Below are 27933 nucleotides of genomic sequence, written 5' to 3'. Positions count from 1 at the left end.
ATCTAGGTCAGGCCAGCCAGTAAGCTATTGAGACCACCAGAGGGCAGTAGCTAAGGGTGACAGTAACCTCGAATGGATAGTGAAGGAAGGAGGTACTGTCAATTGCAGACCAAGATCAGCTGCAAAGGTGGAGGTTGTAGTTAGTCCCACTAACAACACTCCTCTGGGTTTCTCTTCTAGGATAGAGGCCCAAAGGTATCCAGAAGGAGAGGTGCAAGGGATAAACAGTGGTAGACACAAAGATGCACCACCCAGGTCTCCCTAAGGAAGGACTTGCTGCCCAGCAGAGAAAAGTGAGGTCAGCAGAGTCTCCAGCTGTAAGTTTTTTCGGGGTCTGCCTTATCTGCAGACAACCACTCTGTCCCAGATTAAACCCTTCCGGAGACAACCCACATCTGGTGACTGAGCAAGGCAGGGGTAGACAGACCCAGCCATTTCCACCCAACATGGGTCACTGATAGACAGTACTCTGGAGGTCCCTGCCTGGTTGAGAGGAGAGAGATAGAAACATCGATGAAAGAGAACATCGATTGGACACCTGCATGCCCCCTACCGGGGATTGGGCCCACGACCTAGGCATGTACCTTGACTGGGAATTGAACCAGCAACCTGTTGGTGCATGGATCGATTCTCAGCCAGTGAGCCACACCAACCAGGTTATCTCATTATTTTCTACTAGTGAATCCAACTGAGCAAACTCCACTTTTTACTTTTCTAGCACACCATTCTGCCCTGGTACAAACATAGGAAATGGAACCCATTGCTCTCAGCAGTTTATTTATAGACATAGCTTAATATATACCGAAAGGAAAATATTTCAGATAATTCATGTTTTATGGGGTAAACGTATTTATGCTACATAAAAATGTATTTCTTGTACTTATTAAAACCACATAAAAGTATATTAAGCATTTTAGAAGTTTGATTACCTCAAACCAGAAATGCCCTCTTGGCTCTTTGTTGACATAACTCACATTTATGAATGCCAAAAGCAGCTCTCCAGATTTTCTTCTATTTTATTATATGAAGGAGAGTTGTTATTTTGTAAAAATCTTGAGTGAATTTGTAAATTTAAATAAAATGTTTTGTCTTGTTATTGAAGATATTTTCTTTCATAGAGATCCTGAAATGGTGTTTTTCAAGAATAATTTCAGTTATGGGTGAACAGAGTATTATTCCTTTATTGTAATTTTGAGAAACTTACCAAGTGTCAAGGAAAGAACAAGAGTGAATTATACAGAGTGGGGCAAAACTGAGTTTACAGTTGTGAGTATGCAAAACATAGTTTATTCTTGTATTATTTATTAATTATTATATTATTTTCCATATGAGCACTGTAAACCTACTTTTGCCCCACCACATACACACACACACACACATGATCAAGCTTATTTAACACTTTATAAGCATTAAGGGAGCTCACAGCATTTTTGTCTTAAAAAATGTAGTCAGCTTTCAATCAAAACCCTATAGGAGACAAAGATTCAAAGGGAAAATATTGTTTTAAATATGATAAATAATTTTGAATTATTAAAAATAAAAATATAAACAGACCCCCAAAGCCACAATGAGTGTTGATCAAAGAATCCTGGGTGTCTATTAACTTGATTCCATCAGTGCTGGAACTTGTTTTAGAGAGCTGACAATTTGGCTTCATAGTTCAGTTGTTTTTGTTTAGGTTACTGTTACAGTCAAGTTCATTGTTATTGGAAGAGGACGTTGTGTTCTTCATGTAGTCCTAATAACGCACTATCAGAAGACACAAACACTTCATGGTCTCTCCAATAATAAGATTCATCTTCACTGTTCATCTTATCCATTTAAGAGATGGCTAACTCAAGTTGAGTACATATTGCAGTAATAAACCTGTTTGTCTTTAAAATATATATATAATCTTCATGGTGATTGAACATTTGGCTCATTAATTTTAGCACAAAAGGTGGTCTGATATAATGGAACAAGTATCATATGTATAGTTGGACAGTCTGGGTCTGAATCCCAGATTCACCATTTACTAGCTGTGTGATATTGAATACATCATTTAATATCTCTGAGCCTCAGTTTTTTTCATCTGATGAGGAAATATTTGTATTTTTGTGCAGATTACATAAGATGTCATACATGAAAATGTATGACACAAAATAAAGTTTTGTAACTAGGCCTTAACCAACAGTCCAAATTCAGGCTAAGATACTAGTGATGTAAGAAGAATCTCTCAGGTATGTCTCCTATCATGGTCTGGTATATAATACATGCCACACCTATTGTGGAGTCAATAAGCATAGGCTGAAAGGCAAAAGAAATGCTTCAAGTATGCCCCAGAACACATTCTCAGAGAACCAGGTATGAACCCATTCACCTGGGAAATGGCAACCTGAGCCCACTGAAATGTAGCAAACTTAAAAAACTTGTGCATGATCAATGGTGAATGAGGTGGCAGGAGAGAGACTGTGAAAAGTAGCTCTGGCCTCTGAGCAACACCTTGATACTCAGTATGAAAGGAGGACAGACCTACAATACATAGTGAACTACAGCTTCAGTGTCTTATGAGTACAAAGAACAAGACAATGCCTTCTTTTTATCATATCTGAGCAGCTGTAGTAGTGGGTCCTCAGCTGCATGTCTCCCTGTGCCAAGGGGAAACAGAAAATACTATAATAGCCTCTCTTGTCTCCATTCCCTTTTCCTAGATGAGCTTTTTCCGACTGGAGCATTAGAGCAGGGCTTTCTATTCCCCTTCCGGTATTTGGCCTGCCAGGGCCAGGGGCCAGCCTTACACTGACCTGATTAGAGGGGGGGCTGGGTAGGCTCTTACCCAAGAAAATGCCCTTTACATGATCTGCACTGAGGCCAGAAACTCTATCATGACAAATTCATTACTTTGGCTTAAGGCTTCATTATACTAATAAAAGAAAATATCCTCCCTGCAACTTTTTCCACCTTTCCAAACATCACAATCACTGAAACACATATTATGAGTGAGTTTAGCATATCCTTTCCAGAGAATACAGGGTGGGGCAAAAGTAGGTTTACATTGTGAGTATGTAAAACACAGTTTATCCTTTTTTTTAATTTATTTTTGTTACAGATGTTTCTCTTCCTCCCCATTGACACCCTCCTTCCACTCCTGACCCCCCCCCCCAGCATTATTAGCTATGTCCTTGTTTACATATACATGCATAAAAGTTCTGTGGTTTATCTCTTTCCTCCCCCTCCCAACCCCTCTTCTGGGGATTGTCAATCTGCAGCCCACTTTCATGTCTCTAGGTCTATTTTGTTCCTCAGACTGTAATGTTCATTATATTCCACAAATAAGTGAGATCATGTGATATTTGTCTTTCTCTGATTGCCTTGTTTCACTTAGGATAATACTCTCCAGGTCCTCCCATGTCATCTCATGATAAGAGATATTTCTTTCTTACAGCTGCATAGTATTCCATTGTGTATATGTACCACAGTTTTTTTATCCACTCATCTATTGATGGACACTTGGGCTGTTTCCAGATCTTAGCAGAGTTTATTCTTGTATTATTATTTATTAATTATTTTATTATTTTCCATGTGAATAACTGTAAACCTACTTTTGCCCAACCCTGTATGTGTAGAGTTTGGTGAGAAAATAGATGGACTTGGTCTATTTCCCCTTATCAGTTTTGTAATAATAATAATAATGATAATGATGTTGACAACACTGGTGATATTTATGGACTATATGTGATCTCATATTATTCTCCCAACAATACTATTTATTAACTCCATCCTACAAAATGAGGGAATTGAGTTACTTGGGATTATACAACTTGCTCAAGATCACATGGCTAGTAAGTGGATAATCAGAGTTTGTGCACTTAATCTCTTTTATACTGTGCTTCCTTGGAGAGAGGAAAAACTGGTGTTTCTCTTTCATACATCTCTTTGAAACTGTATCATTCACAGTGGACTTAGCTGGATATTATGACCAAAATCTATTAGGTCTTTTGTTTCCAAAACAAAAATAATGGCAGCCAAAGGTACAGTGGCACCAGCAAAAAAAACATTCCTGCAGTTTGTTATATGGAACCTGGTCTTTATATCATGAGAACTTCATTCTGTAGTCTACCCACAAATGAGCAAATTGTTGGAATCACGGTAATTTTCAGAGAACTTCAAATGGGACTTTAAACGTCAGCAAAATGTAACATCTCAGTGTTCTAATTCTTTGCTGTTAGAGTCCTCTTTGAAGCCAAATAGACCTTCCACATTCACATTCCAGAAAAATATTTATCCTTCAAGGCTTACCTCAAATGTCACTTCCTTTATGAAGTTCTTCCAAGCCCCCACGGACAGAATTAACTGATCCTCCTCTGTGTTCCCACAGCACTTTGTATTAGCAATACCAGTATTGCATTTACCACGTTCTTTCAATTGGCTGCATAAGTCACTGAGGTCAGAGATCTGTCTTATTCATAAATCCTTTTATCCCTACGTCCCAAGCCTAGCACATACCACATTTCATCAAATCTAAAACCCCAATGATTTTAAGATACACCATTATTTTATGAGTCATTAGGAAAGAAAAAAAAAACACTGACAATTATATTGTTGATACCTCTGTAATAATCTGGTTATTAATTAATAACAGGAAAGGAGCAAAGGGGAAACTAGATAATATAGGCATGCCAAGAAGCTGCAGTTTGACATTCTCCAGGTCTGTTTCCCTCAGATCGCTGGGGAAAGGAACTGGACAAAGGCAATTTAGGTGCATGCTCAGTAAGTTCTGTGTGATGTGGGAAGATGCTTACCTGTCAGTCACACCTGGGAATGGGTCATTAGCCACTGCAAGGGTGAAAAATCTGAGATACTTAATTCCTAAACAAAGGGAGTGCCCCCACTCCCCCACCCCCACCCTCACTTTTGGCCCTCTTGGCCCTTCTTCTTGCTCTCTTGCTGCTTGTGCCTGACTCCTGGCTTGTAGGGCTTTCATACTTTTGCATTCGCCCATTTGGCCCACAGCCATGTGTATCCCACACAATGGACTAATGGACTGTGATTATCCTGATACTACACTAGACTCAACTCCACCATGGAACAGAAACTCTGAACACTGGCTTTGCTTTTGGCTCTACTTTGGACTAAAACAAATGGGACTTTAGAACCCAGAGACATACCTTCATGCAAATAAATATCACTCATTCTCCTGTGCAAGTCTTTAAAAATTCTTTTCTCAAGACATCATAAGAACCCCAATCCCACCAGCAATGGAGAAGGGCAATCCACACAATTCACTAATAACACTATGACACACCAACCATTTCAAGATGTGTCCCAAATTCAGGGATACTTTTAAGTGTGTCTTCGAAGTGATTAACTATAGTAATAAGTGATCAGCTAATGTTTCTAGAACTGGCTTGTAAACCCAAGATAGAGTAGATATTCCTAGAGCCATGTGACATCCCATGCGTCCTAGTAAGTAAGGAACCAGTATTTGGTGGGGAATGGTGTGCAATTGCATTGCTGATTTCAAGTATTTTACCCAACAGATGAAAGGGATGAGTAGCCAGGACGGTGTGGGTCAGTGGTTGAATGTCGGCCCATGTACCAAGAGGTTGCTGGTTCGATTCCTGGTTAGGGCACATGCCCAAGTTGTGGGCCAAATTCCCTGTGGGGGACATACAGGAGACAGCCAGTCGATGTTCTGTCTCACCAATGTTTCTATCTCTCTCTCCCTTTCTCGCTCTCTCTAAAATCAATAAAGAAAAAAAATTAATTAATAAATGGACGATTAGCCTGATGTGCCATTCTTGTTAAAACAAACAAAATACCTCCACATCTCCAATTCAGTCTTCTAACAGGGACAGCATATTCTGATCAAAATTGGTAGCCACCTAATGCAACAAGTAGGTATGACTACAGAGACATTTGGACAGAGTATAAGCATCTGCCTTGATTCTGGTTCTTTAAGCTACTTCAACCCACTGCTTTTCCCATCTGCCCAGGAAAAGGAACTGCCTAGCTTTCTCCCAGCTTATTGTAACTCTGGTTTTGAAAATAAAAGCATCGCCCTGGCTAGTTTGGCTCTGCGGCTATAGTGTCAGCCCTCAGACCAAAGAGTTTCAGGCTTGATTCCGGTCAAGGGCACATATCTCGGTTACAGTTCGGTCACTGGCCCTGGTTGGGGTCATGCAGGAGGTAACCAATTTATATGTCTGCTTCACATTTCTCTCTCTTTCTCTCTCTCTCTCTATCTCTCTCTCTTTCTCTCTCTCTCTCTCTGTCTCTGAAGTTAAATGAAAAAATATCCTCAGATGAGGATTTAAAAAAATAAAAGCATCGAAACCTATGACCCTTTCCCAGTTCCAAACTGTTAGCTCTGTTACCTTGGTTTCCATTTCCCCTTAAGCCCTCTTGATTTGGTAATTGTACAATATCTCCTTGGTTAGTATCTGCACCTAGGATTTCCACAGGGCAAGCCTGTTGCTGGAGCTCAACATCCCAGGCTGTCTCATCAAGAATCTATTCTCACTGTCATTATTCACAGATGACATGATACTATACGTAGAAAACCCCAAAGACTCCATAAAAAATTTACTAGATTTAATAAATGAATTTTGCAAAGTAGCAGGATACAAAATTAATGTCAAGAAATTGATGGCATTCTTATACACAAATGATGAACTCACAGAAAGAGAAACTAAAAAAAACAATCCCATTTACCATCACAGCAAGAAAATTAAGATACCTAGGAATAAACTTAACCAAAGAATTAAAGGACTTATTCACAGACAACTATAGGTCATTGAAAAAATAAATAGAGGAAGATATAAAAAACTGGAAGCACATACCTTGTTCGTGGATTGGCAGAATCAACATCATTAAAATGTCCACACTACCCAAAAAAATCTATAGATTCAGTTCAATCCCCATCAAAATACCAATGACATACTTCACAGAACTATAACAAACACTTCAAAAGTGCATATGGAACCAAAATAACCTCGAAAAACCACAGCAATCTTGAAAAAGAAGGACAAAGTTGGAGGGATCACATTACCAGATTTCAGGTTATACTACAAAGACACTATAATCAAAACAGCAGGGTACTGGCACAAAAACAGACATATAGACCAGTGGAGCAGAACAGAGAACCCGGAAATGGACCCAAGGCAATATGCTCAATTAATATTTGACAAAGGTGGCAAGAGCATACAGTGGAGTAAAGACAGCCTCTTTAATAATGGTGTTGGGAAAACTGAACAGCTACATGCAAAAAAATGAAACTAGACCGTCAATTTACACCCTACACAAGAATAAACTCAAAATGGATAAAAGACTTAAATGTGACCTGTGATTCCATAAAAATCCTAGAAGAAAATGTAGGCAACAAAATTTCAGACATCATATGCAGCAAAATTTTCACTGATACATCATCTAAGACAACAGAAACAAAGGAGAAAATGAACACATGGGACTACAACAAACTCAAAAGCTTCTGCACAGCAAAACATACAATCATCAAAATGGAAAGGCTACCCACTGTATGGGAGAGCATAATTGCCAATGATATATCAGATAAGGGGTTAATTTCCAATATATATAGAGTGCTCATACAACTCAACAAAAGGAAGACGAAGAACCCAATTAAAAAATGGGCAGAGAAACTAAATAGACACCTCTCCAAACAGGACATATAAATGGCTAAGAGACATATGAAGAAATGCTCAACATCACTTATCATCAGAGAGATGCAAATTAAAAGAACAATGAGGTATCACCTCACACCTGTCAGAATGGTCACCATCAATAAATCATCAAGTAGCAGGATACAAAATTAATGTCAAGAAATCGATGGAGCCCTGGCCGGTTTGGCTCAGCAGTTAGAGCGTCGGCCTGCGGTACAGAGAGACCCGGGTTCGGTTCCCACTAAGGGCATGTACCTCGGTTGCAGTTTGTCCCCGGCCCTGGTTGGTCGTGCGGGTGGCAGCCACTCGATGTGTCCCTTCACATCAATGTTTCTCTCTCTCTCTCTTCCTTTCTCTCCCTCCTGCTCTATCTGAACAAAAAATGGAAAAATGTCCTCAGGTGAGGATAAAAAAAAAAAAAAAAGAAATCGATGGAAGTCTTATACACCAAGGATGAACTCACAGAAAGAGAAACTAAGAAAACAATCCCATTTACCATTGCGGCTAAAAAATTAAGATACCTAGGAATAAACTTAACCAAAGAAATAAAGGACCTATTCGCAGAAAACTACAGGTCATTGCAAAAAGAAATAGAGGAAGATATAAAAACGTGGAAGCACATACCCTGTTCATGGATTGGGAGAATTAACATCACTAAAATATCCATATTACCCAAAGCAATCTATAGATTCAATGCAATCCCCATCAAAATACCAATGGCATACTTCACAGAATTAGAACAAGTACTTCAAACGTTCATATGGAACCAAAAAAGACCTCGAATAGCCACAGCAATCTTGAAAAGGAAGAACAAAGTTGGAGGGATCACATTACCAGATTTCAGCTTATACTACAAAGCCACCGTAATCAAAACAGCCTGGTACTGGCACAAGAACAGTGGACATGGACAACAAACTGGGGACGGGTCAGGGAGGGAGGGGGAGGGAGGAATTAGTGGGGGAAAAAGGAGAAACATCTGTAACAAAAATTAATAAATAATAAATTTATTTTAAAAAAATCATCAAACAAAAAGTGTTGGGTGAGGGTGTGGAGAAAAGGGGACTCTAGTACCCTGCTGGTAGGAATGAAGACTGGTGCAGCCACTATGGAAAACAATATGGTGTTACCTCAAAAAATGTAAAATTGAACTTCCATTTGACCCAGTGATCCCACTTCTAGGAATATACCCTAAGAAGCCTGAAACACCAATCAGGAAGAATATATGTACCCCCATGTTCATAGCAGCACTATTTACAATAGCTAAGATCTGGAAACAACCGAAGTGTCCATCAATAGATGAATGGATAAAAAAGCTGTGGTACATATACACAATGGAGTACTGTGCAGCTGTAAGAAAGAAAGATCTCTTATCGTTTGAGACGACATGGAGGGACTTGGAAAGTATTATCCTAAGTGAAACAAGCCAAGCAGAGAAAGACAAATATCACATGATCTCACTATTTGTGCAATATAACAAACATAACAGTCTGAGGAAGGGGATAGTCCCAGAGACGTGGAAGTGGGGTATAGACTGACAATCCCCTGAAGAGGGGGGGGGGGGAGAGATAAACCACAGAACTTATATGCATGTATGTATTTACAATGGACATAGACAACAAAGGTGGGCACAGGGTGGGGAGAGAGGGCGAGGGGGGGAATCAGAGGGTGAAAAAGGGGAAACACCTGTAACAAAAATAAATCAATTAATTTTAAGAAAGAAGAAAGAAAAAGAAAGAAAGAAAGAAAGAAAGAAAGAAAGAAAGAAAGAAAGAAAGAAAGAAAGAAAGAAAGAGGAAGGAAGGAAGGAAGGAAGGAAGGAAGGAAGGAAGGAAGGAGGAAGGAAGGCAGGAAGGAAGGAAGGAAGGAATGAAGAAGGAAGAAGGAAGGAGGAAGGAAGGAAGGAAGGAAGGAAGGAAGGAAGAAGAGAGAGAGAGAAAGAAGAAAGAAAGAAAGAAAAGAAAGAAAGAAAAGAAAGAAAGAAAGGAGAGAAAGAAGAAAGAAGAAAGAAAGAAAGAAGAAAGGAAAGAGAGAGAGAGAGAGAAAGAAAGAAAGAAGAAAGAAAGAAAGAAAATGAAAGAGAAAGAGAGAAAGAAGAAAGAAAGAAAGAAAGAAAGAAAGAAAGAAAGAAAGAAAGAAGAAAGGAAGAGAAGAGAGAGAGAGAAAGAAGAAAGAAAGAAAGAAAGAAAGAAAGAAGAAAGGAAAAGAGAGAGAGAAAGAAAGAGAAAGAAAAAGAAAAGAAAGAAGAAAGAAAGAAAGAAAGAAAGAAGGAAAGGAAGAAAGAAAGGAAGAAAGGAAAGAGAGAGAGAGAGAAGAAGAAAGAAGAAGAAAGAAGAAAGAAAGAAAGAAAGAAAGAAAGAAAGAAAGAAAGAAAGAAAGAAAGAAAGAAAGAAAGAAAGAAAGAAAGAAAGAAAGAAAGAAAGAAAGAAAGAAAGAAAGAAAGAAAGAAAGAAAGAAAGAAAGAAAGAAAGAAATCTATTCTCTGGTTCCTTCCTGGAAATACAAACCCCCACCCACTTATATTTTATGGACCTGTCTCCATCACACTCTTTCCCTACCCCTCACACACACATAAGCACATGCACACACTCATGCAAGATAAACAAAGTTGTTACTTAAGACTTTAAATGGGTAGTTGGATAAAAGCGCCTCTTTAAAAATTAAAATATACTAAGAGGATTAAGCCCAGTAGCTTAATTAATACAATTTGTGAACTATTTTAACATGTAAACTAGCAGTCAGAGACTGAGAGTCTCTCTGGGTCAAGAATAAAGGGATAATTTTTAAAGGGTGATGAGGAAGATAGTTGAATAGGGCAAAGAATTCCTAGTTTGCTTTTGTACCTAGACCTTTGGTGAGAAGCCAGTGACCACCAAAAACCTAAAGTCATCTTTCCATTTGAGTGGGCTGCCTGTACCTGGGTTATTGGGACTAACTCAGAAATTGCCAAAGATGATTATCTTCCAATTTAGTCCAATCTTCCCAGGCTAGGCGAGCCCTGCTCAGCCTTCAGGTCAGCTTAGTTTGTCTCTCTATTCAGTGAATTTCCCAACCTTAACAAGTAAAGAATGAAACAAGATAATGGGGAAGAAAGAAGCTCACTTACTCTCTCTCCTGATTTAGTAATGACACAGTATTTGGAAATATTCAAACTATAAAAAAGAGACATTGTATATTTATTTGAAAGGGGGAGGGGTGTCTGAAATGTAGGTTTCACCCAAAGTACTAGAACTGAGTGCATCGGATGCCATAGGAGTTTTACTTCTTCAGAGGTAGTTACACCTGCAGATAAAATCACTGTGGTGAAATCACACAATAGTAAAAGTGAACAGAATCTGGATGACAGTTCTACTCCCTCCTTTTATAGATGAGGACTTCTAGGATTTGTAATTAGTTAATGGCAGAGAAGGTACTAGAACCCAAATGTTCAGGCTCCCAGTCTGGGGATTTCCCATATAGGAAGATACCTAAACCCTTACAATTGTTTTCCACCCTCATAGTTTATAATTTCATTTGGTTCATTGGACTTAAAAATAGCATACAAATAGAGCTCCTATTCCAAAAAAAAAAAAAGTCTTAATGTTTGATACAAACAAATGCAAAGAATCAACTGCCTATTGTTTTCGACAAAGGACTGAGGCAGTACATGTTTATTCTCTAAAAGTATAAAATAAATTGTCATTGCCCAGGCCCCTTACAGGGTTGGATTCCTGTATAAATCAAGGCAGCTCACTAACAGCTTACCTAGCTAACACACACCACCTTTCACCTCAGTTCCCCCAGCCAGCTGCTCCCTCCCCACACTGATAGACTTTTGGAACCACTGTGTAAACAACGCCCCTTGGTGGTCAGCATAAGAAAATGCAAAAGCCATTGCTGACAAATCAGGACTCTAGCAAAGGTCACAGCCATGCCTCCAAGTCACCTTCTAGTTCGAGGGAAATTTGGCCAGGTCAAGTGAGAACGCATGTGGAAAACAGCAAGGGAGAGAAAAATCTGCATTTTTTTTTTCCTGGAGATGTTTCTATATGCCTAATTAAGGTTAGGTCTCAAAGAAAACAGATATATGTTTGTATCCCATTGAGTCTGAAGAGGCAGCTATAAGAGCCACAGACACATGTTATGCTTATACACATAAACATGATTTTTATTGCTAACATCAATGAACACAGATGAAAGAATATTCACATGCCAAACACATAATTCTCACAAGATCACAAAAAGGCTATTGATTTGTGTTCATAAATGATTTGGTAAGTCACTACAGGTCTGAGTGAAATAATATTAAAAAATAGATTTCTGAAGCTTCATTTACATTTGGACCCCCACAATAATTTCATTAGAAAGAGAAAGCAGATGCTCTGAAGTTGACATCTATACATTTTACAGATGTATGAATTCACCAAACATAAAAATTACATCCAATTAAACACATTTTAAGAAGTACACAGAAAAAGCACAAAGAACACTGATTTGGCTCAATGATTTGCCTAATTAAAGGCTTTTTAATTTTTTTACGTTTTAAAAAAAATCCCTTGTAAAGCTGTCAAGTGTACTTGATGTTACAGAAGAAAAGTGTTTTCTAAGCAACTCCAGGGCCCTGTTATTTCTTGCTTGCAGTGTCTTCTCAGTTCTCAGTTCATTCTTGATCACATCAAGCTCTCCACTGATCTTTTGTATTTCTAACTCATAATACAATTTTATTTCTTCTTTTAGGAGTGCATTTCCAACCTCATCTTGATGCTTTAACTTTCTCACAACTTCTTTTAAATCTCTGTTCTCTAAGCTCAACTTGTGGATGACTTCTTTGGCTTGCTGGAGCTCTTCAGTTAAGTTTTTGACATTTGTTGCTTTTTCAGATAGATCATTTCTTAAAGCTTGAAGTTCCCAATCTTTCTTCGAAGTTTCCATCTCTGTTTCTTGAAAATGTAGGGGTTTTGCGGAGACTTCCTTTTTGGCATTCAAAAGTTCTTTTTCGGCATTTTCAAATTCCTCTTCTATTTTTCTGCATTTCATATTGAGTTCTTCCAGTTCTTCATTCAAAATATTCAGGCTAAAATTTGGAGACTTTCCTTCAGTAAATTTCTTCTTGTCTTGTCGCCACAGAATTGGAAATTCCTTTGTGTTCCAGATGCAGTGGTCTTCTGTGCTATTAAAGCTTTCTTCAGTTACAACATCCAAATTAGATGAATCACAGGAGACAGAGTTTGTGTCTGCTTCATTCTTAGAAATGTTCATCTTACTCTCTCTTAAATTTGGTTCTTGTCCTTTTTCATTTGGTTGGGAAATAAATTCTTTCCTTTTACATTTATTCCCTTCTTGAAACTTTCTACTAGACAAATTATACATTCCTCTCTTTCTTGTGGCCTTATCTAAAGTCATTTGTTCAGGACAAGATTCAGGCTGTAAAGCCTCCTTTAGAACATCCTGAGCACTAAAAAAAGGAGTAAACATATTCTCCTTCCAGTGTTTTCTCCTATCATCCATTTCTTCAAGCACCTCTTCCAATTCCTGAAAAACAAAATTTAAATTCAAAGCACATTACTTATACTGGCAGCTAGTATAGTGAAAAGAACAAAGAACGCTGGCTCATGGGTAAAGGAATCTAAATATTTGAAGGCTGGCTCTCCCTATAACTCATGAAATGGCCTGGGCCTCAGTTCCCTCATTTGTAAATTGAAAGGGATAAACTAGCTAAGTTCTATAGATACTTTTAGTTTTAAAATTCTCTAATCCTATGAAATATAACCAATAAATTGACACATTTGGCTATTTATTATGGGTAGAGAAAATAATTCTATGAGAAAGCAACTATACACATGAAAACAGACTGCTTCAAAAAGAGTAGAAGTGATTTAAAACTAACAAGGTAATATTAAAATAAGCTAATACCTGTGCTTCCAATTTCTCTGATTTTTTTTTCTGGTTCTTTTGTGTTGGACTACTGTTTATTCATTCTTTAAAGTAACTAAAACATCAGGGCTTAACACGATGTGAGCTGCTTTTGGTAAAGTATACCATGCAGACTTCCTCATGATGAACTCTGCCAATTTTCCTTCTGTCTTGACCTGTGAATTCCTGCTATTCCAGTCTTGGGCATTGCTTTTAGGCATGACTACCAAGTGTATAGAATTCTATCTGTTTTGAAAGCAATTTGATTATGAGAACTGAATGTCAACAATTGAAAATACTAATGTCACCAAATGTGTTTTTCTTGAGATATTGACTCCAAGTATAGTTCTTAGGTAAAACCTTGGCACATTAAATCACAACTAACTTTCTAAGTACATAAAAATAAGAAGATATTTATTTTGTTTCTTCCCTATTCAAAGGGAATCCTTAACATACAGCTCTCCTAAAAGCATGGAAATATTTGATCAGTTACTACTTTTGAGAGAAGGGAGAAAGAAGGAACCAAGCAACACATTGAAGGGACACTAGCAAACTGATAACTGCAGTTACCACTAAAGGATTGGAAGAAGGAGGAAGGGGTCACTTCATTTTCTACATTAACTCATTGTAATATATTTGTGGTATCACCACTGAGAAAAATCGAATTATGCCTGCATTCCCCTGGCCAGTGTAGTCCAGTGGTTAGAATGTTGACCTGTACACCAATGGGTCTCGGGAAGGGTTACAGGTTTGATATCCTGTCAAGGGCACATACCTGGGTTGCAGGTTCGATCCCACCCTGATGGTTGTGGGTGCAACCAATTGATGTGTCTCTCTCATAACTATTTCTCTTTCTTTCTCTCCCTCCCTTCCTCCCTTCTACTCTCTAAAAATCAATGGGAAAAATATCCTCAGGTTAGGATTAACAAAAAATTATATCTGCATCTATTTTTCCATGAACACAAATGTAATTTTTATTGGTAACAAAAAAATGTCATCTGTTTTATTTATTTACTTATTTATTTATTTACAAATATTGATTTTAGAGAGAGAGAGAGGAAGGGAGATGGAGAGAGAGAAACATCCATATGAGAGTGAGCCATTGATTGGCTTCCATGTAACCTGGGCAGGTTCCCTGACCCAGAATCAAACCAGCAACCTTTCAGTGCATGGAACAATACTCAACCAACTGATCCACACTGGCCAGGGATGTTGTATTTATTTTTAATTAATATTTGCTTTAATATTATTAAATATTATGTTATATTATTTAATATATAATATATAATATATTTATATAATATTTTATATGATGTAAAGATTATAAAATAGTGCTTGTTATTTGTAGAATTTTGGAAAATAGAGAAAAGAAATCTCCCTCATAATCCCATGGTCCTTAAATAACCACTTTTTGATATATTATCTCTCTAGTATTTTTTTTTTAGTAACAATAGTTTAAATTTCAACAGATTTCCTTACTACCAACAGTGAGAGAATAAACTTGGTATCTACATGAACATGTCTGACCCCCTACCTCCCAACAAGAAGGAAGTGACTCACTATCCCCAAGGGTACATCCCCACTGGCAACTACTTGGCTTTGAGGAAAGGAAAAGGTGCAAATATTCAGTAAAGGTATTAAAATGATGGGCTCAAAAGCTATAAGCCAAGCTTTACTACAGTTTAGTCAATCAGACCAGAGTAATAAGCTGAGACTTGAAATTCATGGTATTGATTTGCCATAGGAAGCATCATCTATCTCCTTTCTCTTAAAATAGTCCTTTCTGACTTTAATTATTCTACTAGTCACAATCTAGAAAAAACTATGATCTATCTGTTCTTAAAGAGGAAAGAAATTCATAATCCTGGTTTCTCTCCTCTCTAGTATTATGAATGCAAACATGTGGGGATTATTATAGCAACCATGAAGGAAAGAAACAGAAGAAAAAGAAAATATAGTGATGCTAATTGCCAGTCACATTTTTAATTGTTTTGTAACATTTATAACTTATTTATTTTTATTGAATTTATTGGGGTGACATTTGTAATCCTGTAAAAAATAAAAATGCTTCTAATCAGGTAGCAATGGGAGAGAGATTACTATTCCTCCTATCAAATTCTGGATGAAAGGTATTGGTGAGATTGATCAGGAAGGAGGTGTATAAAGGGGAAAGTAAGCTGAGGCCAATTTATAACTGGAGATAGCAGCAATAACAAATCTGATATAGAAATTTGGGTAGAGATAAAGGTTAAAATAGAAAACTGTTTTTATTAATAATTTGTACCTTGAAAAAGTGTCTTCTATTTCCAACCCTCTCATAAATACATAAATTTCACTACTTTTCTTCCTGAACGTCTGTATACTTTCTTCATATAGACAGTGCTTTTCACAGAACTGGGAAGAATAGATTTATGTTATAACTGAGGATCAGAGAAGTCAAGTGAATTGACCAAGGCCACACATCCTTGGATGGTAAAATTGAAACCCTGTCTCCCAGGCCAGTACTTGTTCTAAAATTCCCCTTTATTATTGCCAGGTTTCATTTACAAATTGAAATAAAACAACCCGCTATTTTCAGAGATTAGGTATCTTTAAAGAGCTACAAAAGAAAAGAGAAAAATAAAGGGGTGGGGGTAAGTAGAATTGCATGTCACATATCAAAGGACAGAAAGAGAAAGGTTTAAAAAGCCTTTGGAATTCCTCTCCCATGGCTTATACAGGGCAGGGTCAGGGGTCTCTGAGCTGCTTCTTTTCTTTCTTTCTTTTCTTCTTTTTTCTCTCTCTCTTTCTCTCCCTCTCTCCCTCTCTCCTTCTCTTTCATTGGCAAGATATCCTTTAAGGGCTTTTTCCCAAATCTACTCACACTATGGCAAAGCCCACACTGGGGGCAAAAGATGACAGTCTCATTTTCTCTTTGCAAATTGCACTGTTTGATTTTTTATGGAGAACAAATATGACATTACTAATCTTCAACAAGGATAAGGAATACGCTTTGAAACAATGACACTCCTCTACATAGAGTGGTAGCCATTTTGTTCTCAATAAACTTGATTAGGTAATTTTTTGCAGCAAAAGGTAGATCAAACCAGAATCCCTTATTGAAAGTACAAGCATGCCTTTTTAGTGGATCAATTGTGAATATTTATTATTATTACCCAACACTATGATGGATTCTGAAGGACTGAAGGGCAGGGGGGGTCCAAGAAAAACAAAAGATTTAAAGAAATAAGCTAAAACAAGGAAAATTATATAAAGTCATATGACAAAAATAACATTAGGGGTCCTCTAAGACAGTGATCACTCAGAAGTCCTTGGGACTGAACTGTCAATGCTTAGGTGTCCATAATATGGCTACATATATTCATTTGTGTCTGACATGAATTAATAATGGGCTCCTGATGGTTCCAGTTAGTGTCTACGTGAAAACATTACCATTCATCCTCTGGTAACTTTCTTCATTTTACAGTGGCAAAGTATTGTGTCATTTTGGTGGAGTAAGAGAATCTCTTGACTCATAAGAGTGGTTTATATTCACCTGAAGAATTTGGGAAGCACTAATAAAATAAATTGAAAATGGATTTATAATATAATGTGATATATCAAAATATACTTGTTGAGAGCTAAGCAAAGAATGATCATTTATTATGGATCTTTGGGTAAACCTTTTGTAGAAATCTCAGGTGAATGCATATCTATCCTCAAATAGTTCCAGAAAACAATGCACTAATGTTTATTGTGAAAGGAGAAACCCCCCAAACCATCTCAGTTTCATTTTCAAGATATGGGTCTCTGAGGAATATACTCATATTAAGGTGGATAAGTGATCAAATATGTAAAATCTATTTGTTTTCTAAAATATTCATATTTTCAATCACATGCTTTAGAGAGATTTGATGACATAAAAATCAAAGATTTTTTTCTGTTGCCTTATCTCATTTACATTAGAATTTGATTTCAAAATTTCAGGACCACCTCTTTTGCATAAATCTAGATGTGTATGCGGAAAGAGACTATTCTTCCAGGCAGGGATATTCAGGAACTGGGAAATAGCTCTGGTAAATCCCCAGAAGCGTTTTCCCCCTCACAAGAGTGCTTCATTACAAACTTGGTAAATTGGAAATGGTGGTTGGGAAAGGTCATCTCTAACCTGTGATGGGCAAACTTCTGTCACTACCCTCAGCCTCTCAGGCCCACTCAACTAGAGCCATGACTTTTAATCACAACCTATGGGGCAGTAAGGGGAAGACAAAGGGCCCTTCTTAGCCCAAGGAACTTTTCCCCATTATTCTTAGAAGTTTTCAGTTCTCTCAACCCTTAGAAAAACTGCTTGGTGAAAAGGGGGGTGGGTCTGCTACAAAGAAAATCACTGACCTTGCTTTTTTGCTCAATTGTCCAACCTGTTTCACTTAAAAGCAGTAGTTCTCAACCTTTTATTCTATTTCCACTGTTCCCAGGCAGAAAACACTGCCATCATTATCCTCTCTCCTTATTCAAGAAGATTCTGACCTGCCCCATCTAGGGGAGCTTTGCCATTTCACATACTATGGAGAATTAGTAGCTTGCAGAAAACTATTAAATACCAAAATTAGAACCCAAAGGAACTGTCTGAAGTCAAGGTGAGCAAACATGTTTTACCATGCAGAATTGTGGGGAAGAAGGAGAAGAAAGTTCTTGAGAAAGGAAATGAGTGTGGACTATGGTGAAAAAAAATAAGACTAAAGAATCAGCTATCTTGTCTCCCACACTTTAGAACTATGTGAAAACTTACCTCAGTTTTTTTTTTTTTTTTTCAAGTGTAAAATAGGGACAATATACTTATTTTGTGGATGGTTAAAAGAAATTAATGAAAATTAAAATGGAAGTAATTTTAAAGTATATTATTAAAAATGGGTTTTGTTGTTTTTTTAAGGTTTTCCTTACTCTGCTTTGGAACATGAACCAGCCAGTTAAATAACTCAACCCTTCTCCAAAGATGTGTGCTTCAAAGTTGCCAGCCTGAAGTCATCAGCCCTCAGAAAAAGTCAGTTTGAAAAAAAAGAATTGTAGGTAGTATTATGATATGTAGAGGGGACTCTAAACTCAAATATTACATTAATTTAACCTGCATCCTTGGGGAAGAATTAGCCTTAAATCCTGTAAGTGGTTTATGACCCCAAATTTCTGAAGCTACATTGATTATTTCTAAATAGAAAAGTGGTAGTCTTTTTACAACAAAAGATATTTCCATTTTTATCACCAGTTGTTTTACCAAGAACGTTCCAAATGCTCCAGTGTCTTTTAGAGTCACCAATACATTCTTAGAAATATTACAAGTGAAGTATTGATTTGAAGATCCGCAAGGATGATGCTGCACTTTGAGTTTTTCCTGTGTTTCTACAGCATTCCATACAAACTTTTATTTTACCAATACACTGTGATCTCTTGGCATCTTATTTATCTTTTATCCCTAGCTGACACATAGTAGCCCTCAATAAATATTTGTCGAATAATTGATACTTAATATTCTTCCTGAAAATTTTATAATGCTTTGATTCTAATTTAGTTTTTGTAAATACTCATGATTTGTGCTGTGGCTTATGAAGTGTTTTGGCTGACAATTTAGGGAAAGGACTTTTATTTTCCCCTCAAAGTTTATTGTCTCAGCTAAATCTTCAGGACACTTTATTGTATTTTTATGACGCCTTCTTGATAGTGTACTGACAATGCAGAATAATGATCTAGTTACAAGGTTGAGGCTCTGTGCTTCTAAACACTCATAACAAGATAACAGCCAGCACAACTAAACTTACACTTCCAGATGCCCAAGGTCTTCCATTCGATGTCATTCTTCTCCTTCTCCAGTTTGAACTGAAAATAAAATCCCACTAGGATAATTAGAAAATATAATTAACCGGAATGCCCCTATCCCTGTTTATATCCATTTGGCCCATCTGAAATGTGATGCCAGACACTTTGAAGAAAGTTTTCTTTTTAACTTGTCAACCTACTTTCCCAACTATGATGACACTAAGTCTTCCTTTCCCACGTAATACAAATATCAAATGGGACAAGAATGATGGTGGCATCATAGTCAAACACAGTATTATCTCCTCTCCTTCAGCATCTATTGAACAATGAGCCACAGCTGGTGGCTGCAGTAGCAGCAGCATGCTTGTTCTTAATGGGCCACATTAGCAAAGGGCTGGAGCCTAGGCCTTGCTTCTCTCCCTGGGGGCACAATTAATTTGAAAAAAAAATTTTAAAGGGCAGTGATCCCAATGTGTGCCTTAATCTTTCCCGGTCCTAATATATGAGCCAAATATCCACCTCACGGGACAAATTGTCTTTTTTATTCCTTGGCAGATATTGAGAGCTAAGCGAAGTGCCATTTAAAACTGGGCTTTGTGGACAATTCTTTGTTATTAGTGTGAAACGATTCCTTCTCGAAGACATGGAGTCCCTGTATTCTGAAGGCTGAGTACTTTATTAGCATGGTAGTCACATGCTTGTTATAAAACTGTATCTATGCGTGCATAGTTTGGGGGAATTTTTCTTTAAATGGTTAACTGAAACTCCCGCCATCACTGCTATCAGTGAAGAGAAGGTGGGTACAGCAGGGCGCTGCCCACCCCCACCGCAGGTGACATGGTCCCTACCATCTGACTGACACGCGGGCTGGGAGGAGCAGCGGGACCGGCCGACCCCACACCTCCTTCCACACCCGGACTCCCACGCCCTGTTCCCTTCCCTCCCAAATGCTCCCCACCTCCTGACCTGAGGCTTTCTACAGCGAAGCATGATGGAGGAGAAGAAGAGGAACGAGCAGGAGAAACCCGGAGGAGCCCTCCTTTCCTGCGCGCAGACTTACCTGTTGGCGTGGGTGGGGCCCGGTGGTCCCGGTCCCCACTTCTCCGAAGCTGGCCACCACAGGCCAACGGCAGCCCTTAGTTCAGCGCTGGCCACCGCGCCAGGGACCGGCCAGAGCCTGGCAGAGCTTCCGCAGTGCAGCGCCAGCACGGGCCACGCCGTTGCCTAGCAACCGTCCGGAGGGCTTTAAAAGGACCCGGGAGCTTTCTGCTGGTGCTCTCAGCCTGGCAGAGCACTGCGCATGCTGGGTGTGGTGGTTCTCCTGGTGGCTACTGCCTGCAGGGAATAGGAGCTCAAATCGCAAGAGAGCCAGCCAGTCAGGGTGGGAAGGGGCAAGAAACCCTGAGGCTGCCCCACCCACAGTGGGCTTATTACGGAGGCTCCGGGTGACTCACAAAGCCGCCTGGATTGCTGGGAAAATAGGGAGGGGAGCAAGGTTAATCCCTAGGCCTGCAGATCAGTAACCTGATGTTGAGGAGAGTTAGCTCTGGAAGGCCGCCTGGATTTGGTTCGGGGTCCCTTACAATGTGGCAGTTTCACCCCGCCCCACAGCCCCACCTCTGCCCCTCAGCCAATGTTCTGGCCAGAATTTCTACCTCTGATCAAGTCTTCAAGGACCTGTGTCAAGACAGCATTGTCCCCAGGTTCTGTCCCTTTGGGAGACTGAGTTTATATCTCAGGTAGCACATGGTTTCCTCATTTATGACTCAGGAATTTCTCTAAACCGATCATTGCACCGGTTTGAATTTAAAACCTACTGGGAGCACTCTGGCAGGTTTGGCTCAGCGGTTGGAACGTGGACCAGGTGGACCAAAGAGTCAGTAGGCTCAATTCTGGTCAAGGGCACTACCTCAGTGGCGGTTGGGTCTCCGCCCTGGTCCGGTCTTTCGGCAGGCAACCAATGATGTGTCTCTCTCACATAATCTCTCTCTCTCTCTCTCTCTCTCTCTCCATCCTTCCCCCCTCGCTCCCACTTGATCTGAAAATAAATGGGAAAATATCCTCAGATGAGGATTAAAAAAAAAAAAAAAACTACTGGGAGCAACTAGTTCTACACTACTGGCAGTGTAAAATAATTTCCTTTTGTCAGTTCCACAACTACTCTCCTTGAGCTTCAAAAGTTGCTCACAACTTCCAGGATTTGGTTGGGGAACAAGCCCATGTTCTTCATTATGTTATAGATTTCAGTCATGGTATTTTGTTGCATAACTAATTATCTTCTCAGACTTTGATTAGCCTGGTTGCCAGATGCTGATTCTTCCATCACCCAATTGATCACACACATTGGTTATACTATGATTTGGATTCAGCCAGGGCCTGACCAAAAGATGGACCTGGCAAACAGAGTGAAACTAGGGTGTCCAAAATAGTAATAATAGTGACTTTTAGGAAACCTAGTATTTTCTAGAAAGCATGAGGGTGGAAGGAAACATTAGCTCTAGAATCTCAAGTGAAAGAAGGTAGAAGCACATTGAAAAAATGACAGTCAAATTTATCAAAACTAAACAAGGTGGTGACTTAGAAACAACAGTAGGTTACATGTCAAAACTTCTTGGTAACAGATGTTTGGGAGCTTGCAAAGTTTCATGCAAGTACCCTGAGGCCTAGTTCTCATTCTCCTTTATCCTCCTTAGAGAACTAATGTCAATAAGGGTTGGAGGCCGAAATAGGCCTAAGGTCAATGTATGTTTTCTTATGAATTCTGTCAGAATTAGTTTGTGGGATTCTGACAAAACTTTCCTTGATATTGTCTGAAAACACACATTTATAGCTATAATTTACATGTTGATAAATATTTATTTTATTGATTTTTAGAGAGAAAGAAAGGAAGAGGGAGAGAAAGATAGAAGTATCAATGAGAGAAAACATCGATTGGCCACCTCCTGCATGTCCCCCACTAAGGACTGGGCCCACAACCTGGGCATGTGCCCTGACCAGGATTCAAACCAGTGACCTCTTGGTGCATGGGTTGATGCTCAACCACTGTCACACTGGTTGGGTCATGTTGATAAATATTTAAATTATTCATGGAGATAATAATAATAGCTAACCTTTCTTACATCGTGCATCCTATAGTCAGCAGATTCTGTTGGCTGTGCCTTTATAATGTATCTGAAATCTCTGAAATCTGATGGCTTCTCCCCATTTCTACCATTACCACCCTGATTCTGGCCCCCATTATCTGTTAACTGGAATGGACTATTGCAATCACCTCCTAACTGCTTCTACCCTTGCCCACTATTTTAGTTGCCTAGGGTTGCCACATCAAAATATCATAAACGAGTGGCTTAAAACAATATATACTTATTCTTCCACAGTTCTGGAGCCTAGAAATATCAAATCAGAGTTAGCAGAGTTGATTCTTTCTAAAGACTCTGAGGGACAATCTGTCTCTCCTAACCTCTGGTGGTTGCCAGAAATCTGTGGCCTTCCTTGGCTTATAGATTTATCATTCCAATCTCTGTCTGTCTTAACAGGGTGTTCTTATGTGTGTATGTCTTCACATAGCTGTTTTCCCTCTGTGTGTGTCTGTGTGCCCCAATTCCCCTCCTCTTATAAATATATCAGTTATTGGATTAGGGCCATCTTTACTCCAATATGATCTCATCTTAATTTGATTATATCTGCAAAGACCTTATTTCTTCTAATAAGGGCATATTCATAGGTATGGGGGTAAGAATTTGAGCATAACTTTTGCAGGGACACAATTCAATCCACAACACTCACCTACTATTTATTCTCAACACAGATTCAGAGAGAACATTATAAAATATGAAGTCAGATCATGTTATCACTCTTCTCAAAAGCCAACAAAGTCTCTCAATTTGACTTGCAGTAAAACATAAAATCCTTATAATACCCTACAAAGCCCCCCTCCCACACATAATACCTCTCTGACCTCCTCTCCTGCCACTTTGTGCCTTGATGATCCCATTCCAGCAGCACTGGCTCCTTGTTCCGAGAACACTCAATCATCCTCCCACCATTCAGGACTTTGCTCTATCTGATCTCTCTGCCTTGAATGCTCTTCAAAAGATACATGATATCCACATGTTTTTCTTCCTTATCTTCTTTCAGTCTTTGTTCAAATCTTATCTCTCTGTGAGGCCTAACCTGACCCTACTATTTAATTCTATCAAGTTTCAACCTCTGCAGCATTTCTACTACTCCTAACTCTACTTTTTAAAAATATAGTACTTATTTTATTTTTTATTGATTTTAGAGAGGAAGGGAAAGGAAGAGAGAGAGAGAGAAACATCAATGTAAAAGAGAAATATTGATATGCTGCCTCCTGCACACACTCAGACCAGGACTGAACCTGAAACCTGGGCATGCACCCCGACTGGGAATTACATGGGATGACACTCAGCCAATTGAGCCACACTGGCCAAAGCATACTTATCTTCTAACACACTATATTATATTGTTTTTATTTTGTTTTCTCTACACCCACCTCTTCCAGGTTGTTCCAAATGGGCATGGATCATTGATTTTTTTCACTGATACATCCTGAGCACCAAGCACAGTGCTTGCCACATGGTAGGCACTGAAAGAATATTTGTGGAAGGAAGGAAGGGAGACCATACCATGTTCCAAGAGTGTTTCCTTTAACCTTCACAATATCTTATGGTGTAGATACTATTATTACCTATGTTTTACAGATGAGAAAACAGGCACACAAGGGATAACTTGCCTAAGGTCACATGGTTAATAAGTGATAGAGCTGGGATTTGAACTCAGGCAGGTTTGGCTTTCAACAACTATGTAGCACTGGCATATAAAGGCACCTGACCCTAGTGCCTGGGAGATCCTATAGTAAGCTTTCCCTTGTTCTGACATTCATGTTCTTCCAATGGCAAGCAATGAACAGTAATCATTTTTAAACTACTGACATATCATATTTTGCTAAGATATTTGTTTGTACATTGCCTTGCACAAACTCTGGAGACCTGCTATCTGGGTTCAAATACCAGCTCTGCCACTTAGGTGTTATGTGTTTTTGAGCAATTGCTTAACTCTTCTGTATCCCAGGTTATTCATTGGAAAATTGGGAGCAATGATAGTACCTCCTTCACAGAGTGGCTATGATGATAAATTAGTTAATATATATAAAGCAATTAGAACTGTGCTTGGTGTATAGAAATTTCTCAATAAGTCTTAACCATTGTTAGTAATAGTCACGTGTAATAAGAGTATCAAATTTTAATTCCGTATTTCTTTAGATATAGAAGCTGTTATACAGGTAAAACTTATCTCTGGTGTTAGAAATTAAAATAATGGTACCATAAAGAAGTAACTGTGAAAGGGTACCTCTGGGGTTTTGGTAAAAGATATCCTTGGGTGAGGATTTTTTTTAAATCATGGAGTTGTACAGTTAAGATTTGCATATATTTTGTTTGTGTAACTCAATAAAATTTTTAAATTCCCTATCTTAAATTTCTCCCAACTCTAATTAATTCAAGTAATGATTGCTGACCTTCTCAATATTCCTGACATTGGGCTAACTGCTAGAAGCATTCAGGTAGATAAATGTGATAAATGCAGTGATGGAAAGGAAGTCTTAAGCTCCTTTGAAGTTGAATCATCTGAGCTGGGTGTTGAAAGAAAAATAGTAGCTCTCCAGGCAGAAAAAGGTATGAAAGTAGAGGGAATCGAATGTGCAAAGGCACAGAAGCATAAAACAGCTTTACAGTGTAAAAAAGGAGAAACATCTGTAACAAAAATTAAAAATAAAAAAAGAAACAGCATTACAGGTTGGAACACATAAAAATAAATCAGATATACTGGATCTTAAAGTACAAGCCAATAGGTGGGAAAAGCTGGAGTGAGAGGAAGGCCCACAGAAAAAGATAATACCTGTAGGTGAATGAGACTTTGGTTAAAAAAATTAAAATATTTAAAAGTCCAAATGGGTGCATTCATATAGCTGATATACTTTAACAATTCATTCAGTTTGATTCAGGAAATACTTACTGATTTATCTGTAACATGTCGAGTAAGTGTGCTAAGTATTGAATACTCAAAAATTAGATCAGTGAACCCTAAACACAATAAACAGAGAAAACCAAGGCACATAATAATCAAATGGCTTAAAACAAGTGATAGAGAACATCTTAAAAGCAGCCAGAGAGAAAAAAGGACACAATACATACAGAGGACAGGAGATTTGTCATCAGAAAAATGTAAGCCAGAAGGCCGTGCAACATCTTGAATGTAGTGAAAGAAAAAAAAAAAATCAACCTGGTAAATATATCTTTTAAAACAGAGGCAAAATGAAGACATTTTCAGATATACAAAAGCTGAAAGAATTAATCACCACAAGATCTGAACTCCATGAAATGTTAAAGGAAGTCCTTCAGTCCTGCTACAGGATGAAAATCTGGATCTATACAAAGGAATGCAGAACACTGGAATAGTAAATATGTGGGTAGGTAAAAAGACTTCTTTTCATTTTAAGCTCTTTAAAGACAGTCAACAGTCTAAAGCAAAAATGATCAATATTTTGTGAATTTATAACATATGTACATGTAAAACGTATTCCCCCCCAAAAATAAATGGCATAAATGTTGGAAGGGAGGAAATAGAAGCATAATATCACAAGGTTCCTGTACTGTGTGTGTGTCATATATCACTGGAAAGTAGAATCTACTAAGTAAAGCATGTATACAGCTAGTTCTCACTTTGCTTGGTTGTAATATGCACAAACTTCAGTTACCACTGTTAGGTTAAATAACACCAGTTATTGCATAAAGTACAGACTTGCTGCTAGCTCTTCAGTGCACAGATAACTACGTATATAACAGATGTGCATCATGATCAATTGCCAATAACAACACATCTTTCAGTTTGTTGGCAATTGGTCACTTCACAGTTGTTACTCAGTTTATGCACAGAGAGCAAAGTGTGTACTTTTTTTTTTATCCTCACTCGAGGACATTTTTCGATATTTTGTTCAAATAGAGTGGGAGGGAGGGAGAGAGTGAGCGAGGGGGAGAGAAACATCTATGTGAAAGGGACACATCGAGTGGCTGCCACCTGCACGACCCAACCAGGGCTGGGGACAAACTGCAACCGAGGTACATGCCCTTACCGCAGGCCAATGCTCTAACCTCTGAGACAAACCTGCCGGGGCTAAGTGTGTACTTTTTTTTATTTCAAGAAACCCAGTGTTAAATCCAAATGACATTTTTTTAAATAAGTAAGAAAAAGAGAGAAATGGCCAACAATTCTTTTGCACATGGACATTCATCAGTGCCAGAACCATTTGTTAAAGAGATTATTTTTTCCTCATTGAATGTCTTGGCACTCTTATCAAAAATCAATTTATTGTAAATTTGAGAGCATATTTCTGCACTTTCAGTTCTATTTCATTCATCTATATGTCGATTTTTATATCAGTGCCACATTGTCTTGATTACTGTAGTTCTGTAGTAAACGTTGAAGATGGGATATGTAAGTCCTTCAACTTTGTTCTTCTTCAAAGTTGTTTTGGCTAGTTTGATCCCCTTGAATTTCCATATTAATTTTAGGGTCAACTTATCAATTTCTGCAAAGAAGCCAGCTGAGCTATTTATAGGAATTGTCTTGAGTCTGTAAATCAAGATAGGTTGTATACTATTTTATGGTATATACTTTCTCCATTTTTTTCTTTCAAATTTTTGCTCCATTGTGTTTTTAATATTTCTCAATACATAACTGATTGTACTTTTCTTTCTTTTTTTTTTTTGTTCAGATAGAGTGGAAGGGAGAGAGAGAGAGAGAGAAACATCGACGTGAAAGGGACACATCGAGTGGCTGCCACCCACACGACCCAACCAGGGCTGGGGAAAAACTGCAACCGAGGCACGTGCCCTTAGCGGGAACCGAACCCAGGTCTCTCTGGACCGCAGGCCGATGCTCTAACCGCTGAGCCAAACCGGCCAGGGCTGATTGTACTTTTCTAACAATCTTTGTTCATTTTAGCTATTTAATATTTGGGTTAAATCTACCACGTTATTTTTGTGGTATAAGTCCCTCTTTTCCATGTTTCTTTCCCTTCTTTCTTAACTTTTCTTATTCCACAGTTTCTTTCTCTCCTGATTTCAAGTTTATGCCCTCTAATTTTATTTTTAAATGTCATCCCTCAGACTAAAATATGAAAACTTACAAAAATTTGAAACTAATCAATATTCTTTTCCAAGACTTAAAATACTACATTCCAAGACTTAAAATACTAAAATAAGAAACTTAAAATACTACATTCATTTACTGCTTCCTCTCAATTTGTGTTAATACTGTATTTTAATTCTATATATTTATATACTTTAACCCTCTAAGACTTATTTACTTTTTTATACTGTTAATATTTATTTAGGTTTATCCATATATTTTTTCACAGGCTTTGCTCTTCTCTCCTATCTGCATCTCTGGCATCTGAGATAACTTTCATTCTACCTTTGGAATGTCCTTTATTGAAGTTCTATTGGTGGCATGTTCTTTCATTATATTTCACTCTCTTCCTTGAAAGATACTTTTGCATGGCATACAATTATAGGTTAGT

At 38.2% G+C, this 27933-nt stretch overlaps 1 protein-coding gene across 1 annotated transcript; it reads right to left on the bottom strand.

Moving 5' to 3' along the window:
- Window positions 1–12176: 12176 nt before the first annotated feature.
- Window positions 12177–19364, bottom strand: CCDC160 (coiled-coil domain containing 160). Its single transcript, XM_036270204.1, has 2 exons — window positions 19337–19364; window positions 12177–13166 (listed from the first exon to the last, which is right to left on the bottom strand). Exon 2 carries the CDS (start codon window positions 13140–13142, stop codon window positions 12177–12179), a length of 966 nt encoding a protein of 321 aa, XP_036126097.1. The 5' UTR covers window positions 13143–13166; window positions 19337–19364.
- Between the last annotated feature and the right edge of the window lie 8569 nt (window positions 19365–27933).

This window comes from Molossus molossus, unplaced genomic scaffold (assembly GCF_014108415.1).
Source record: "Molossus molossus isolate mMolMol1 unplaced genomic scaffold, mMolMol1.p scaffold_m16_p_2, whole genome shotgun sequence".
Taxonomy (NCBI): Eukaryota; Metazoa; Chordata; class Mammalia; order Chiroptera; family Molossidae; genus Molossus; species Molossus molossus.
Note: the sequence above shows the minus strand (reverse complement) of the source record. Positions and strands in the feature narration are given on the sequence as shown.